The sequence below is a fragment of the Papaver somniferum genome, chromosome 5 (assembly GCF_003573695.1).
Source record: "Papaver somniferum cultivar HN1 chromosome 5, ASM357369v1, whole genome shotgun sequence".
Classification (NCBI taxonomy): Eukaryota; Viridiplantae; Streptophyta; class Magnoliopsida; order Ranunculales; family Papaveraceae; genus Papaver; species Papaver somniferum.
Window position 1 is genome coordinate 20,508,064 of NC_039362.1, and position 17,661 is coordinate 20,525,724.

At 35.4% G+C, this 17,661-nt stretch overlaps 1 protein-coding gene across 6 annotated transcripts; it reads left to right on the top strand.

Annotated features, from left to right (window-relative positions):
- The first annotated feature begins 12,771 nt into the window (after window positions 1-12,771).
- LOC113281115 lies at window positions 12,772-17,341 on the top strand. 6 transcript variants are annotated; one of them, XR_003325916.1, is made up of 8 exons: window positions 12,772-13,029; window positions 13,716-13,856; window positions 15,062-15,196; window positions 15,648-15,786; window positions 16,088-16,153; window positions 16,390-16,505; window positions 16,711-16,787; window positions 17,007-17,341. XR_003325916.1 is itself a non-coding variant. In XM_026529764.1 (6 exons), the coding sequence occupies exons 3-6, from the start codon at window positions 15,154-15,156 to the stop codon at window positions 17,083-17,085; spliced, it is 315 nt and encodes a 104-aa protein (XP_026385549.1). In that variant the 5' UTR covers window positions 12,772-13,029; window positions 13,711-13,856; window positions 15,062-15,153; the 3' UTR covers window positions 17,086-17,341. The 6 variants fall into 6 exon arrangements, 2 of the variants coding, with proteins under 2 accessions (XP_026385549.1, XP_026385547.1); XR_003325918.1 differs by having other exon boundaries at window positions 16,390-16,500; XR_003325915.1 differs by lacking the exon at window positions 16,088-16,153.
- Window positions 17,342-17,661: the final 320 nt, after the last annotated feature.

Sequence of the window (17,661 nt, forward strand, 5' to 3'; positions counted from 1 at the left end):
GAAGAACCCGTGGATGTTTGTAAGTTGGTGTCTCCTTTGAAGTTTGTCTTTGTTGTTGAGTTAAAAGTAGATCTATGGCTTCATCTAACTCTAGGAGTGCAGCATCTCTATACTTCTCTCATATTAATAGTATGAATGTCAAGATGACATCTTGTAAGTTGGATGATACCAACTACCTTATTTGGTCTCATTGAGTGAAACTTTGAATCACTGGTAGAGGAAAGAATGGGTATTTAACTGGTAGCGAAGCATGTCCAACAACCACAGACCTTGCTTATGAGACTTAGGTGGTAGAAAACGTGCTAATAATAAGTTGGTTATTAGATTATCTATAAGGAGTAGTTTTATGCACCTAGCCACTGCAAAAGAACCGTGGGATGCAGTTGTTCAGATTTATATGGTGAGTGGTGATGCTACACAGATTTATGATTTGAATCGTCGAGTTGTAGAGACACGACAGAATAATAAACCCTTGTCGGTCTATTGTAATGCTCTTCAAACTTTGTGGGAAGAACTTGATTTTCTTTAGCCGTGCGAGATGGAGTGTGTAGCTGACACCATCAAGTTGCAAAAGAGAATTGAAAAAGTAGAATCATCGAGTTCCTTGCTGGTCTAGACTCTGATTGTGACTCCATCAGGATTTAATATAAGGAAATGACCCATTGTCGATTCTTAGGGGAGTTTATGGAACCGTGAAGTCTGAAGAACTTGGCAGCGTTATTATGACATCTCCCATGTCTCAAGAAAGTTCAGCATTGAAGACTAATAAAAATATGGCTCCCAAGTATGTTTACATTTGTTGCAATAATCACAATATAAAGTGTCTTTCCCATCATACTTTCGATTGCTCCCCGACATGAGCAAATGGTGAACTTTCTTGGGGTACTGGAGATACCATAGGACTCGGCAAAGTTTTTCGAATCTAATATCCCCGTAAACTCCTCGTAGCGACGATAATGGATTTTTTTGATATATTTAAATTTTGATGGGGTCAAAACCCGAGTCGAACAGTAAGGAGCTCAATAATTCGACATTTTTTAATTCTCTTATGTAACTTGGTGGTATCAACTATATATTTGATGTCACATGGTTGGAGGAAATTAAGTTCGTTCCATAGATCTTGAAGAGCATTATAGGAAATCCATAGAGGTCTACTATTCTAGCGTGTCCCTATAATTCGACGATTAAAATCATATATGTATGTAGTTTCACCAGCTTCACCACTCATAATGTAGACATGAGATATTGCATCCCACACTTATTTTACCATTCGGCCGATTATTTTGGATTAGAAGATAACTAGAAATTTTGGTGCATTTTTAATTCATTTTAGAGGGAATAAGCACGAAAAATTAAGTATGCATCAAAGTATAATAAAATACCCATTTTAACTAATCTTTTATGAGAGTAGGACCAGTATATGATTTAAATTAAAAAACCCATTCTGCGTTTAAGTAAAAAGGCACGAAGAAACTTGTGAGAGCAACTCCAATGGTACACATCTAATTTGATCGTTTGCCTGTCCACGTGGATGGGGAAACATAATTTCTCAGAGTGGTTAACGGACAATTTTAACTTCGGGATCCACTTTATTACATAAACTAATATTTCTTATAAACCTTTTATTTGGGGGTTTGTTCATATGTTGTAATGATTTGCCGGCCCCACCGTAGATGTATAATCGACAAGTGTACTTATTTGTTGTGTTGGATATTGGCTCGATTTCAGGAAACATTGGTTTGATTTCCTAAATCAGTTTTGACTAATTTTTAGAAATGTGTGTAGACTTCTATCTAAACAAGGGTTTCCTATCTTAGCTAGTTTAGGTTTCCTAAATTAGAGTAAAGCTTGGTTTCTTAATCGAAGTATTGTAAGCTTATAAATAAAGCACAAGTCTTAGGTTATAAGTATCTACATCATCTACATCAATCTTGTCTAAACCCTTAGGTTGTAAATATCTCCTCACAATGAAGAGAAGTTATCTCTTCATTAGCAAGATGTAGATCTTCTCATAGCTTCAGGACTGAGAGAGTTGGAGGTGAGTTGAGAATGTGAAGAAGAAGAAAGGGTGTTGAGTCATGTGCATCGTGTATTCTCTGATATATGAATGAAGTAGATTTCTGCCCGTGGATGTAGGCACGTTGCCGAACCACGTTAAATCTCTTTGTCTTATGTGTTCTATGTGCATTAGCTTCCGTTGAATGTGTAGTTTTCTGTTTCTGATGCCAGATCCTGTAAAGCCTTGAGGACCAATATGGACCTCTCGGCACAACAAACCGGTATCAGAGCTTATGTCTAGGTTCTTGAAATCTAGGGTTTATTCGTTTGAATTGAGTCAGAAACATTATGTGAAGATATCAAAGAAGATGTCAAATTTGAAGAAGAACACAAAGACAAGGTGACGTTTTTTTACTGAAATTTATAGTGAAGAATCGTGATAGTTCTGAAAACTTGTGGTGAAGGTTGGTGACAGGTTTAGAACTATGGTGCAAGGTTGTAACAGTTCCATCAGAAAATGTGGTGTATTGAATTAGCAGTGGATTTGTGGAAGAAGACATACTTATAGATTGAAGCAAAAGCCTAGAATATGCATCAATAGGCTTGTTGCAAAATCAAGTTATGTCGGTTTTGAAATCAGAGTTACTTTGGAATTCAGAAAATCATTGTGTAGCCTCATGTGAAGAATCTTGGAAACAAGGTCGTTTGAATTGCATCAAATTGAAGAGGTGGATTTTCTGGTTTGATTAGGCACCGTTTGAAGTATCAATTATTCATTGGCGAATGTATTTGAAGTGTTTCACATCCATTGATTGATACACTTTTGAAGTTGAAGCTCTACTTGAAGGGAGGATTTGATGTTGGTCTACTTCGTGCGGCGTAAACCCTAGCTATTTTGCATAGCTTCTAGTAAGTAATTCCATAACCTTATTAACTAGTTTGAAAAAGGTGTTTGGTTGTTTTTGGTTTTTACCTTGCTTGTTTGAGTCTTTTGTGGACTATTTGGGAATACCTTGTTGGTTTTCCGTTTGAATGTGCTTGTTTTGCAAGCCAAGTTGCAAGGAAACAAAAGTGTTGTGTCTGAAGTACAAGTTGAATGGTTTGTACGTTGAAAGAGGTAAAGATGCAAAATTGAATTTCGTCATGATCCTTAGAATTGTACGAAGTACCAGGAGGAACGATTGTGAATGTTGCCGGTTGTCATTAGTTCTATCATGTTGTCCTTGTCGTAGTCGAAGGAATTGAAGAAGTTAAACTCAAGTTTGCCTCGGTTGCATGGTATAGTGAGGATTGCAGAAACCTCTTAGTAGGTTCCTTGTGAGAATTATCGACCATTTGAATATCTTAGTGTTATGAGAGCACTAGCGGGAGGTTGATAAATTCTAGTTGAAGAGTTTGACACGAAGAAGTGCTTGAAGCTGGTGGCAGCATATTGCATTGTTAATGATCGATTGAAGACGCGGTAATCAGATTTCCTATATGGAGATACCGAGTGTGGTGGAGCTGTAGCTTCTTGTTCTGTTTTGAAGAGAAGCGATTAAAGATGAAGTCGACACAATTTTTGAAGAGTAAGCTTATAAGCATTGGATTTCTGCAGGCTTTTGTTGTTTACACAACAATGTAGGAGCAGAGTTTTTTTGGTACCGTTGAATACCGCAAGTACGTTTGAATCAATCATTCAGATGTCTGAAGGAACCTCTCTTTTTTTTTTGAAAGAGGGACAATGTAGTTTGATACCTTTATTGTTTTGATGATAATTTGTGGAGAATGAAGGTGTATACCTTTTGAAGTCATCAAGTTGAAGAAGTGCATGACCGTGGTGAAAAAAAAAACAGATTGATCATGTGGATATGTTACGTTTTTTGAGGCGAAAGCTTGGTTGCAACGAATAAGGTATCATTGTGGCACTTCACAATTGTAAGGTACAATACTATATGTGAAGTATATAGTTAAGCGAAGAAATTGCAAGCTATTTGAATAATGCGGTATGTGAATTGAATTGAATTGAATTGCCTTTTGTCGTAAGTAAAGGCATTGGAAAAGAAGGAAGAAGTTTCAAGTTCATACGTGAACGTTGAAAAATGCAGATCTAGTTATATGTGAAAATTTCGAGTGTTTGAATGCTTTTATCATATGCATTTTCTGACTTTTAAGTGTTGGAGTTTGAAGTTGGAGATATTAAGCATTCGGTCGAAGTACTTAGGTGCAACTCGAGAAGTTTGAGGTTGTTCGGTGTGTAGCGAAGTTTGAATAAAAATATGAAATCACTAGATCCATTTAACTTCGTGGGGTTTAAAGTTGTTTAAACGATGGATTTTCTTTTGAAGAATTTTTTCAATGCAGATGAACTGATGAAGGATTGGAGAATAGAAATCTGTATTGTTGAATACAGAAGTAAAAGTGTTAGATAGTGCGTAATTTAATACGGTTAAAGACTAATTCATGCAGTTAAGACATGGAGTTGAAGAACTCAGAATCATGCAATTTAAGATTTTGCGAACATTGTGTGAAGGTGGAGAAAGAATCAAGCTTGGAGTTGGAGTAAAAAATTCTATTTTTTTTTACGACATGAAAATATCATGAATATCACCACATATGGAATATCGGAATGTGTTCACACAGATTTTTGGGAACTTACAAAGACTGCATCTTTGTAAGGTATGAATTATTTCATCTTTTGAAGAAAACTTCGTAGGTATGGAGGTACACCATACATTTGCATATGATGAAATATTGAACTACGCATTGAAAGACGAAGTATTCGAATTTGAAGAAGTACGATGGAGGAAGAGCTCAAATTTGACAAGTGAAGTGGTGATTTGAAGTCAAAGACTATATCCTACAAAGTGAAACAAATGTGCAAACAATTTAATCTTGCAAGTTTGAAGAATATGTGCATGTGAAAATCTATTAAGTCAAAGACGCGTAAGGAATTCATAGATAACTGGAATTGCTGAGAAATCAGCAAAGTTACGAAAGAATTGGTGATATTTAGGATTAGTCATTTTGAACTAAATCAATGACTTACGTTTGCAGCATCTTTAGGTGCATTAGTATGTTGGTGTTTTTTTAAGACACATTTGCAGCCCTACCATGGTTCGAATTTGTGAAGCACATGTTGAAACACATTGCATCCTTAAAAGGAATTTGAAACACCGTTTGGTGTATTGGTGTCTGTCGACACATTTGAACCTTAGACAAAGGTTTTGGAAATTGTACCATTGCAGCATCTTGGGATGATTGAAGTATTAAAGCATCATTAGATGATTGGAGAACTAAAGCCCTTTGAGGGATTGAAACATCTTCGGATGATTGGCACCTACAGATGGGTGAAGTATTGAAGTCCTTAAGTGGAATTGAAGCATCTACGGATGATTGGCACCTCCGGGTGATTGAAGGCAGTAGAGTACGAAGGCGTGGAAAGCGAATGTCGAGATTTCATGTCGAGGTGGAGAAATCAGAGAATAGTGAAGTTGAAGTTGTCCTAGAAATCTTGCCAAGGTGGAGAATTGTTGGATATTGGCTCGATTTTAGGAAACATCAGTTTGATTTCCTAAATCAGTTTTGACTGAGTTTTAGAATTGTGTTTAGACTTCTATCTAAACAAGGGTTTCCTATCTTAGCTAAATTAGAGTAAAGCTTGGTTTCCTAATCGAAGTATTGTAAGCCTATAAATAAAGGCACAAGTCTTAGGTTATAAGTATCTACATCATCTACATCAATCTTGTCTAAACCCTTAGGTTGTAGATATCTCCTCACAATGAAGAGAAGTTATCTCTTCATTAGCGAGATGTAGATCCCCTCATAGCTTTAGGGTTGAGAGAGTTCAAGGTGAGTAGAGAATGTGAAGAAAAAGAATGGGTGTTGAGTGTCATGTATATCGTGTATTCTCTGATATATGAATGAAGTGGATTTCTGCCCGTGGATGTAGGCACATTGCCGAATCATGTTAAATCTCTGTGTATTATATGTTCTATGCGTGTTAACTTCCGTTGAATGTGTAGTTTTCTGTTTCTAATGCCAGATCCTGTGAAGCTTTGAGGAACAATATGAGCCTCTCGGCACAACATGTTGGTCCCACTGGGGTTGCTCTTAAGCTCAATATGACTAGCAACTTCTTTAGGCTGCATGAATCTCCTTCTTTCCATTTTTTTCCTGATGCATTCCATACTGATTTGTTCGCATGCAAGAGATACTTTCGCTATCACAACCATGTTATCAGAATTAGAGATCTATAGCAAGCGATATGAAGAACTGATTTACATGTTTGTTATAGACTGTTGTGGTTTGTCTTTCATACACGCTGAAGGTTTAGATTTTGGGTAGGATAGCTTTATGAGGTGTCAATCTTAGTATGATTTTTGGGTACCACTCTGACCCCTCCAAAGATAAATATTGTGGAATTAGGTTCACATGCATCTCTTGAGCTACCTTCCAAATTGACTTCTCCACATCCAAACTACAATTTCTACTCTAAGGGCTTATCTGCCCTGAATCTCTAATTCACCTGCGCTGAGGCATCACTCTGGGAATGTTCTCTTCCCCCAATGGTACCTACCCATTCTCCGTGTAAACACGGTTCTATATGCATTGGTGCAGTTGTTCCTCCATTAGATTTAAGTTGTTCCAGATGGTAAATCTAATCCTTGTTTCTCAAGAACATTCACAGTTGAAGATTTTATAAAGTGGGGGTTATTTTATAGGGAGGTAGTCAAATGAGAATTCTATAGATTTAGTCATCATCTTCCTCCTACAAACAGAATTCAAGAGAACAAAAATTAACACAACAATTCATATCAAAACTTAAGTTGAACAATAGGGTTTTAATTCAAGTATGAACAAATCTCATCACTTCCTTCTTTGTCTTCATCATTAACTTCAGACTTTGATTTGTCAGATTCTTCTTCTTCATCATCATCAACATTTGACCCTCCAGCCTAAAATAGATTTTTATTGATTTTGTAAAGAATAATTTAGAGAGTTTCAGTGACTTCTAGGTACAAAACTAATAGATTTCTAGAGAATTTTTGTGAGAGAGAGTGTCAATGAAAAAGTGTAATTCACTAATACTCCCTGTATACTTGTGCATAGTTACAACAGTAATACCCACTTAAGGATTAGGTAAAAATATCTACTTACACTATTCTTAACTCTAACACTGCACAGTGAATACTAACCATGAAACTCATTCCAACATATCCATATTTGAAGGCTAAGCCTAGTTTTGCTTCTACATTAGACAAAAAGCGTTGCATATTCTTCTATTCTACTTCTCTCTCCAGATATATCTCGAATGCTATTGCTAACTAGTAGCCAGATAGTTGCGTTGTTTCATTCAACGCAACCAAAATTCTATTTTTCGCGGAATGGTTCAGCGAGATTGTTTTATTTTTTGATCTGCCGTCTGAGATTGTTGCGTTATTTCATTCAGCGCGACCAAATTCTACTTTTCACATAACGGTTCAGCGCATCTAGATACTAGATCAGAATGACCATAAGACTTGGGTGGGTATTCTAGCTGACGTGGACTTCCAATCTAGATGCTAGATTGGAAGACCATAAGACTAAACCTAAGAAATAATGGTGTCAAGTCTATTGCATGTGTATTGTGTATTTCTGTTAATCTCTAATCACAGTAGTGCTAAAGACAAATGGCAACTGTATTATGAGACTCTACATGTACCTTATGCATGTGTAGACAATAGAAATCTTTCTACTTGTTGGACTTTTCCATATTTTTTAAGTTACACAGACATACCTTCGAGTTGCAAGTTGTGTTCTTAGTACTGTTGATATGATCCACACAGATTTTCCCGTTCCAATGCATCCCAATAAGCAGAAAAGTACTTTAAAGCACATTCTGGATGACTCTACAAACCAAATTGACATTAAATCAAGTAACATCTTGAAAGCTAGAAAAAATATTTGTCTTATCTAGTAAAATCTAAAATGACATAAAAACGTACTTTTCCTTGTATGGTAGCACTATTAACTCCATTAGCATCATTTTACAGGCCCTGTCCTTATAACTCAGCATCATTCAGATTTTTCCTTGTAATTAATGAGATTTTATTATACCTAATAGAATGACAGCCTGATATTTTGGTAAATATTCCCTGGCTACATCCAGAAATACAGCCAGCAACAGCTTTCAGATTAGTCAGTTTCAAACCTGTTAGAACAGTTGATCATCTGAGTAGCTAGGTGCCTTGGCTGGTTTACTTCCAGTATAACTGTAAGTGTGTGTGCCTTCAGGTTCTCGATTTGAAACAACTAGTTAACAAGGATTTCAATGTTCTTGTGCTAATTCTGCTAGGGGATAATGAGCTTTTAAAAGTGTTGTGTTCTACATCTGCTACTATGCTCAAAGTGATGTGTTTACAACACTCATTCCAGATGATGTTCGCTGAATTCCCATTTTATCAAAGGGAATTACAGATTGGTATCACTTTCTCAGTTGAGGCTAAATTAACCTCAGTATTCAATATTAGGCAGAAAAGGAGTATCTAGGGCTGAACATGGTTTCGGTTTTACGCTGGAACCGGACCAAACCAGACAAATTAGGAAGAAATCAAACCGAACCATTTACTAATGGATTGGTTACGGTGTAGAAAGTGAAAAACCAATAGTGTTGGTTTTGGTTTGGTTTGACCTCTAAAACCGAACCAAAAACCATTGGAAAACCGATTAATTTTTAAACTTATTTTGTGCCGTCGATTTACAAGTATTAGATTCTACCTATTGATTTAGAGGATAAATAGAAACCCTAAATCTAATATTTCATTATGATACTCTCCCTCTTTCTCTTTCTCCTTCTCTCAGTCGCCTCCCTTCTCCACTCCCAACTACAGCTGCTGCTACTCGACTTTTTTCTTCCCGTCTTCCTTCTTGACTTTTTTGTCAATAACTAAATTAAGATATATTATATATCTTCTTTTGATCTCTAGAATTAGAGTAAGATTTAACTATTCTTGATATTTTTTTTATTTTATTTTTTTGTCTGTAAATTTGTGTAAACCAATACTATCGGCAACTACGATTTTTTTATTTGTAAATTTGTGTATTTTTTTTTGGTTTGACATAATTATTGGTTAACCAAAAACCACTGGGACAAACCGAAACCAACTGGAACCATTTGGAAACCGAATCAATGGTTAATGGATTGGTTTGGTTTAGATTTTTAGAAACCAATAGTATTGGTTTCGGTTTTGGTTTGGCTAGAAACCGAACCAAAACCGACCATGAACAACCCTAAGAGTATCCGACAATTGAGAGTCTGATCTTGAGGTTGTACCGTCTCTCGAATTTGCATTTGGTTCTACAGGAATCTGCTCGTTTTCACCCATAACGTTCAGCATAACAGTTAAATGTTGGTGCTAAATGTTGATGCAATTTTGAATTGGGATTTGATCATTGAATAAATGGACAAGAGCAATTAATTAAACTTAAGAGTTTTCAATTAACTGAAATGACAACTAGATAAAGAAGATAATCTGGAGTAATTTATAACTTCAGTTTAAATTTGAGATAAAAGCAGTCAAATGAATATGTAAGGCCCATTGATAGTGGGCTTTAAAGCTCTTGAAATGATGCACCCAAACCAATGAATTTAGAAAAAATTCTCGTTCATGCTCTAGTTGGTTTTCTCTTTAGAGAAGGGAAGGATATATATTGAAGAAGAAAAATGTACAGAGGAATTACAGTGGTCAAAAGACCTTCAAAAGAACATCAAGTAAAGCAAATTACATATTTATGATATCCTTCCATAAATAAATGATTTGGTCCAAAGAAAATTGTTTCAAAATCTTTGTATTCAAACTTCACAGATGAATGTTGATGTGGTTGTGATAGTGGTAAATAAGATGTCGTTCAATCAAACTTGTGAAGGTTTGATTTAAGACTTAATGATAGAAAACACTAAAAATAAAGAAAATATATACAAAAGATTGTAGCAATATCGAGAGGTACTGAGACTCAGAATTCCACCAATTCTCATATTCGTGTGGTTCCAGACAATTATAACTCATAAAGTAACAAATATTGACTCTGTTCTTTGCCGAAAGTAGATTTTATAAAGCGTTAGATGTAAATCATAGGCACAATGCATCAAAAGTTCTTAAGACTAAGCATACACCATCAAACAAAATCACAAATAATTAAGAAAAATCGTAAATCAATTTAAACTAGTGCAAAAGTCATAAAAGAATTAAATACAATTACCACATGTATAAAAATGGCTTCCTCCATTGTCCCAGTGTTTCATGCTCCAAAACTCTCAAAAGATAGAAACATAGCTGAAAAGTGCTTGAGAAGAAGAAAATAATTAAAAAAAAAACAAGTGAGTGAATCTGCAACGTTCATAAGTGAAAAAGCGGGGGTATAACAACCATACCCAATAATTAGTTCGGCAATCTGTATGGACTAAACTCCAATATAATTTTGAGAGCACAAACTTAAAAGCGAGCTCAATCAAGAGATATATCAAAGAGTTATATCTCTCTTTCTTGATACAATCTGCAATCGAACAAATAAGAATTATGAGCCTGATTGATATGAGAAATAACCTGGACGGTACCAAAGAACGATGCCCAAGTGTCAATCAAGTTATATCCAACAAACAAGGTCGGATTTATCAACTGATTGAACAACGCACAACCTATATTTCAATTATATAAAAATATAATGCGAAAAAAAAATAACACAGACACCAGAAGTTTTGTTAACGAGGAAACCGCAAATGCAGAAAAACCCCGGGACCTAGTCCAACTTTGAACACCACACTGTATTATAGCGCTACAGACACTAGCCTACTACAAGTTAACTTCAGACTGGAATGTAGTTGAGCCCTAACCAAGTCTCACACCGATTAAGATACAGTCGTGTTCCTTACGCCTCTAGAACCAAGCCAGATTCTTCGCACTTGATTCCCTTAGCTGATATCACCCACAAAAAAAAGTTGTTACGACCCAAAGTCGAAGACTTATAAACAAATATGTCTCCAATAGATATGTTTATTGTTTATTCGATTTTTGTTCCGTATTTTGATAAATCAAGGTAAAAAAGAACCAATTGATAATTCAGTCTATTACTCCCGAAGAGGAGCCTAAAAATATCAATCACCTCACAATAACCCAACTGATTAACATAAAAAGTTATTGCGGAATCACAAGAGTCTGAGACGAAGAATTCTTGTGATTACTTTTTATATCTTACCTATCAGAGATAAATCTCGAGCAAATCTTAGAGAAGATAGTACTCAACACGATAGAACAAGTAAGATCAGAACACACGACTGCAGAGAAAATAGTTGGGTCTGGCTTCACGAATCCCAATGAAGATAATACTCATCCTATTCCTTTCACCCATATGGACCAGCATATAGAAAATAAAGTTATCGACCAAAACTTTTAAATCTTTATTTGTCATTCTCTTGTTATGAGCTGAGTTAATGCTTCATATTGTACTCAATTTAGCTTGTATCCTTTTAATAATTGCTCCGAATTTTTCTTGCAGACTTACAATAAACCTGTTTATACCCGAAGTTACTTTTAGGTACTAAACACGATTGATTGATGATGATGTATAATTAGGGTTAGGAAACGAATTGAAGAAAAATAAAATAGACAAGAATGTAAAGTGGTTCGGCAAGTGATGCCTATATCCACAGATGAAATCTCGTTACGGGAGATGTTATTGATGTGATGATTATAATAATCTTGTATGGTTAGGTAACCTAGAAATACATGTCGTGTTTGGTATCTTGGATATCCCATCCTAGGTTGGGTTATCCAGTAAAGATAGTTAAAACGTGTTTGTCTCACTGTGATTCCAATCTTAGATAAGGATTAATAAACCTTCCTTGATTTTAGGAAGCCAAAAAGGTGAGGTTATAGTATTCTCCCAAATACCTAAGATACATGTATCCTCACCTGGGTTAGACAGTTATTTTGATTTAAAATGAGATTTTGTCTTAATTTTTCAAATTGTTTTTCTTTTAAAAAAAATCTCTTTTTTCTCTCTACAAAATCTAATATTTCATAATTAATCTTTTTCTAATTAAAATATTTATTTATATTAACCTATTTCTGGATTAAGTGTCAAACAAACTCAAGTTAACCTAACTCAAAATAGGATAAAATTTTAGACAAACAACATTAAAACTAACCAATTACAAGGTTATTATAAATTAAATTAAGATAAAAAATTCTAGGATATGTTATCCCATTTCCAATCTCCCAAACAGATAGGGTTTGTGATACATGTATTTATATAATGTATGTATACCCTAATTTGGTAAACTTCATATGCAAGCAATTTGGGAAAAAAAACTTCTGAAATCTTCTTTCACGGGCTCTTCAGGGAAATTTGGTTATCTTAGCAAAATTGAAATTTCCGATGCTTTTTAATCCTAAACCTCACTCTTCTAAAGGTTTACAAATTGATTTTATTTCTTTCCTTTCTCATTCTTTGCCAACACAAGTCTCTCTGGAGTTTAGTTTGAGTTCCACAACAACAACAAAATCGAGATAGTGAAACAATGCATTTGATACACATCTAGGGAAGAAATTACACACATATATATCATTGCTTACACAACGTAACGGGACGGCTGGGATACATCCGTTGTATCAACTAGCAGTTGTGATCTCTCCATCCCCTCCCATTGTAGTTTTCTAGATTTGATCCAACGTCAATCCATCTTCATGTGCCAGGTGGGCGTCATAATATGTACAATACTTTTTCACGGATTTATTTCCTTTTCTTCCTCCCCACCTTCCAATCTGTAACGGGCGACGAACCCTAACCGAACCCTTCAATTTCAAGATTACTCTTCAATAGAAGGCGAATTTAAGGAGAAAAAAATCACGAATCTATGGCCTTCTCATATCCATCTTTCCGATTTCTGTTATCAATTTCTCATCTCAAATTTTTGAGATTAAATTCTTAAAAAACCGGCAGCTTTCGATCACTTTTTCACTGCAATTTGTCTGATCCAGTTCGAATGGAGTATCAATTCAATCTCTTCAACACGTATGTTCCTCCTCTCTGCACTTTCAGTCTTTTCCCCAAAATAATTGAGAATTTCTTCTTCGCATGAGTAGATTTTTCGATTTTTAAAATTTCAGCTTTGCATTATATGATTTTTTACTACTGAGTTGGAAACCTAATGTTGATGTTGGAGTTTTGGTTCTATCAAAAAACCCTGTTGTTTTTTTATTTCTTAATCTGATAGTGTTTGCTTCATAGCTAATCTTCAGTAATCCATAAATTTTTGCTGGCTTATCCTGATAGTGTTCGATTAATTGGGTTTGATGGAAAATTTTCCCCTGTCAATATCACTTATTTTTGTGTTTTTGATTTGTTTGATTTGGTTAAAAAAATAATGGACATTAGCTATGCAGCAAAAGTATGTTTTGAACATGGTAAAATTGTTTTTTTTTTCTCACTTCCTGTTGTTCTTTTCATTTCATGTTAATTTTGTTAGTAATTAGGTTTGTTACTGATGAAGTTTTTGGGGTCAGGATTCCTAATCGAATTAGGTATGGTATTCCAGTTTGATTCTCATGATTTCAGCCAAAATCCAACTTCTCAGTTTGGATGTTTGTTATTTTTGGATATGATTTACCTAATGTTACTTTTATATTGTGATTATGCAAGTATTGGATGTGTTTTTCGTTGGCATAGATTGGTAAATTGACATCAAAATGGCAGCGCAGGTCAAATGCAACCCACCAAAGGTGGGCTTCTCAGCCAACCAGGAAAACTTCAAGTGCTTGCGATCAGCGGAAGAAGGAAAGTCAAATGCTGTCACAGTTCGAGTGACAAGGAAATGGGAAGAGGTTATCGTTGACGAGGAGGTATTCATACTTCCATTTAGTTTGCTTCACTATATTTAGTCGATTTTGTTTTAAGTTTAGTGTTAAAATACCCCATGAGGGGCTCAAATATACTGCTGATCTAAACAATTGATTCCAAAGGAAGACCAAATTTCAGCTGTGCTCATACCAAGACTAACTCATGAATCCAACAATTGAAGTTAAAGGAAAGTTCGTAACCCATGAATCTAAATTTCAGCTCCGCTAACTATCCTATTTAATGTGTATATACATTAAGAAAAGCCATGAGTTTTTGGTGATTTATTAATAGGTTTTTCTCACTGTCTAAACCTCTACTGAGAAACAAATTGAGATAATCTGATGCTTATGATTTCAGTCGAATCAAAACTGTTTAAATTCATTTGCGCATCGTTAGTGAAACCACCTGGAGTTTGAGTGAATAATTTTGTTTCTACTTTATCACTGGAACGTTAAATTCACTACTGTGTATGAGTGTAAGTGTGAAAATGTCATAATACAGGCGCATTTGCTACATGTTGTGCTTTATTTTATGTTAGGATGACCATGAATTTGATAAATGCTGGCCCAAGTGTAACATGCCATCGATTCATTGCAACATTGTATAAAAACGATACGGGATTGCTTTGTAGTAATTGCCATAAGGATTTTGATCCTGCTTAGGATGCATTACATTTTTCTCAAAAGGATATCGCGGTATATGTTAACATGAAAGTGAGTTAAATCAATGTACATTGACGCAAAGGGAACTTCAGTATATATATGTATGAAGCAAGTTGGAAAATTTAGGCTTTACATAATAGTCAGTGGTTGAATGTTAGTTCTTAATGGTTGGCGAAAGTGTCTTGGAAAACCTTGCGTATACTAGAGCTTATAGAGATAGAATGTTGCTCTCAGTGGAATTAGTCGCTCATATCTTTGCAGCCCGAGGAAGTTTGATGTTAGTCTCTGTAAAAACACACTAAATCGATTAAATTGACTCATAATTGAGATATTAATGTTGCTTCAGTTTGTTGTGTGTAAATTGACTCATAATTGAGATATGTGATTATACATATGCTCTCTCTTTGTATCAGTAACTATCAAGTAATTTCAGTAAACCAATATCAGTACTCTTGGTCTTAGGTGGAGTGTTTTTGTTATTTGTTTTCCAGGTTTAAATTATTAACCTTCTATGATTTGACATTAGTGTTGTTTCTTGGATTCAGGCGGAGCAAATCAAAGATATTTCCAAGGAAGCTTGAATTATTTGATCCTGGATGTGAAAGAAGATGCAGAAGCCTTATATAAAGTAGAATGCATGACTATTCATGGAGCATCTTATAAATTTTTTCCAACTGGAGGTAATTCGGCTTCGTCTCTGAAGTAAGGGATTCGTTGACCACTGCTTATGAAATTTTAGTAAATAGACCAATCTTCTCGTATCTATCATTGTCGCTGTGTTCTCTGCCAGACCGATGCCATTACCTTCTATATTTGTCGATTGTGTGGGTCAACACGGAGAAGTGTTAGGAAACTAAATTCAAGTATCCCGACAGGAAAAGAGCTCACTTGACATGTATTTTGTTCCCCTGACATCAAGACTTTAGTGTACCAATGTTGTCTTGACATTCCTAAATAAAAGACCGAGTAACTTTTGAGAACTTAGGATGGACAGTGGAGCTGCGGGTATAGATATACTTCGGAACTAGGGTTTAGGAAAGGAAGAAGTAGATTCGTAGTCAAAACTATGCATAATATTGAATTAATTACTTATATATCTCATTAGTTAATTTCGCGCATACTTGACTGCAGAGGCTATAATTATTCTAATGTCATTGGTGGTGAATGATAAAGTGGAGCTAACGCCATATCTTTCCATGATAAAGGCAGCTCCGAACTGGGATCACCTGCCTTTCAACATCTTTGGATTCTTCATGGGATTGACTGTTAGGTATTACTTTCATATACGTCTCGAACAACATATATTGGTATTCGTTCAATATCATTATTTAATATGAATATGGTGAACCAGGATTTGTTTGAGTTATGATCTGGAATATTAAAATAGAACATTGTTCTGTGGTTATCGCACAGTAATATTTTTTCTTTTATTGGCTCTTTAATAGTTGGTGAAACATGACCTACCCTGTGCGTGAAATTATAGTTCTATATATCCTATTTCGGATTGTAAGTTCCATTAAGAATGGTTTAGTTGTAGACATGTGATGTTGATGAATCTTTTAAGTTTGCAGCCATGACGCACAACCCGAAACTCCACTATATTGTAGGTCACTAACTGTTATTTTGAAGGTTGGAAGGTGAGGAGCGTGTAAAGAGTTAGGTAGATAATGGCGGTAAAATTATAATCATGACAAATAGAGTGGGTTGATATATTGGAGAGGGCTTCGTGTGTGCGAATACTAGGACAAGGATATGGTTAATTGCAAATCACCAGTAAGGTGTTGGCGATATATACCATCAGTTTTCCAGAAAGATCTATCGTTAGTGTTTCTTCTTGCAGCCTGATGTTTGTTTGTTCTTGGATTAATTGTAGGATATAATTATATTTACAATAACACTTTCATCAAGGGAGTAAAATATATGGGTGAAGAGATTCAAAGCTTCAAAGCGACAGGTTGCCTTGCTGATGGTTGGAAAAGTAATAGTAAGGTTCATCTTCTTCTCCTTATATTGCACCTCAACTTTATTTCCTTATCTTTGATATAAACCCTAGAATAAGATTCATATACAAACCGTTGGTGCTGAGATTCTGAGCAAATTTGAACTTTGATGTAGTTACATTGTTAACTTATTTCTTTTTCTAATCTTATAAATTGAATCCAATCGAGTAAGAATACTGACTTGCACTGCACAGTTTGAATTCAACAAAGTGATTGGGACATCAGATTCGTGGAGGAATTCCATGAGTGACCACAGCGAAGAACAAATCAGGTAACGGCAGATATAATACCAACTGAGATGCTCAGTTGGTATTAGAGTATTTACATTTCAGTTGGTATTAGAAGTATTTTAGAGTATTTACATTTCAGGAGGATATACTTCCCACAACCGTTGATAATAATATCAGCGGGTGAAAAAATGGTCCTCAACCACCATCATTTGATCTACTTCAATAAATTGTTACCTGACGTCCATTTGTGTCATCTACAGGAAAGTGCTCACTGGGTTCAACCAATGCGGCACAGCCTACCCACGATCGGCATGCGACGCAGGAATGTATTGCAAGTAAATTTCCAAGAGTAGGCAAATTGAGCGCATGTAAATATCTAGCAGCCCTACACATAGTAATAAATGTAATATGATATATTCATAAAAGTGCATTTAAACATACTCAGTCTTATTTCCATGTTTATATTCATGTTGTATACTAAAGTCCTCTTAAGTTATTGACACGGAGTAAGAACTCAGTTTTACACTGGAATGTGAATACCCGCTGTAAAGCTCCATGAATATGAGAAAAAATGAAAGAAAAATTGTAAATTTGAGGCTGCTGCTTTTCTACTTCCTTATCATATAAATAACCAGCTAAACCCCCTGAGAAGATAACTGCACCTAGAGGATTTCCGAGCAACATGAAATTGTATGTGACACCAAAATGCTTCAATCCAAAAAGTTCAGAGGCGGTAAGGACCATGACAGAAAACTGAACCCCATAACATACTCCAAGTAATGCTTCAAAGCTGATGCAAATAGGAGGTAGGCTGTAGCCATGACAAGTTGAGACACTGTCATCCAAACTGTGTCCGGGATTGTTTTTGACCTGCCAAGTCAAATATAAATCAGAAGGATAACCTATCTAGGTGGT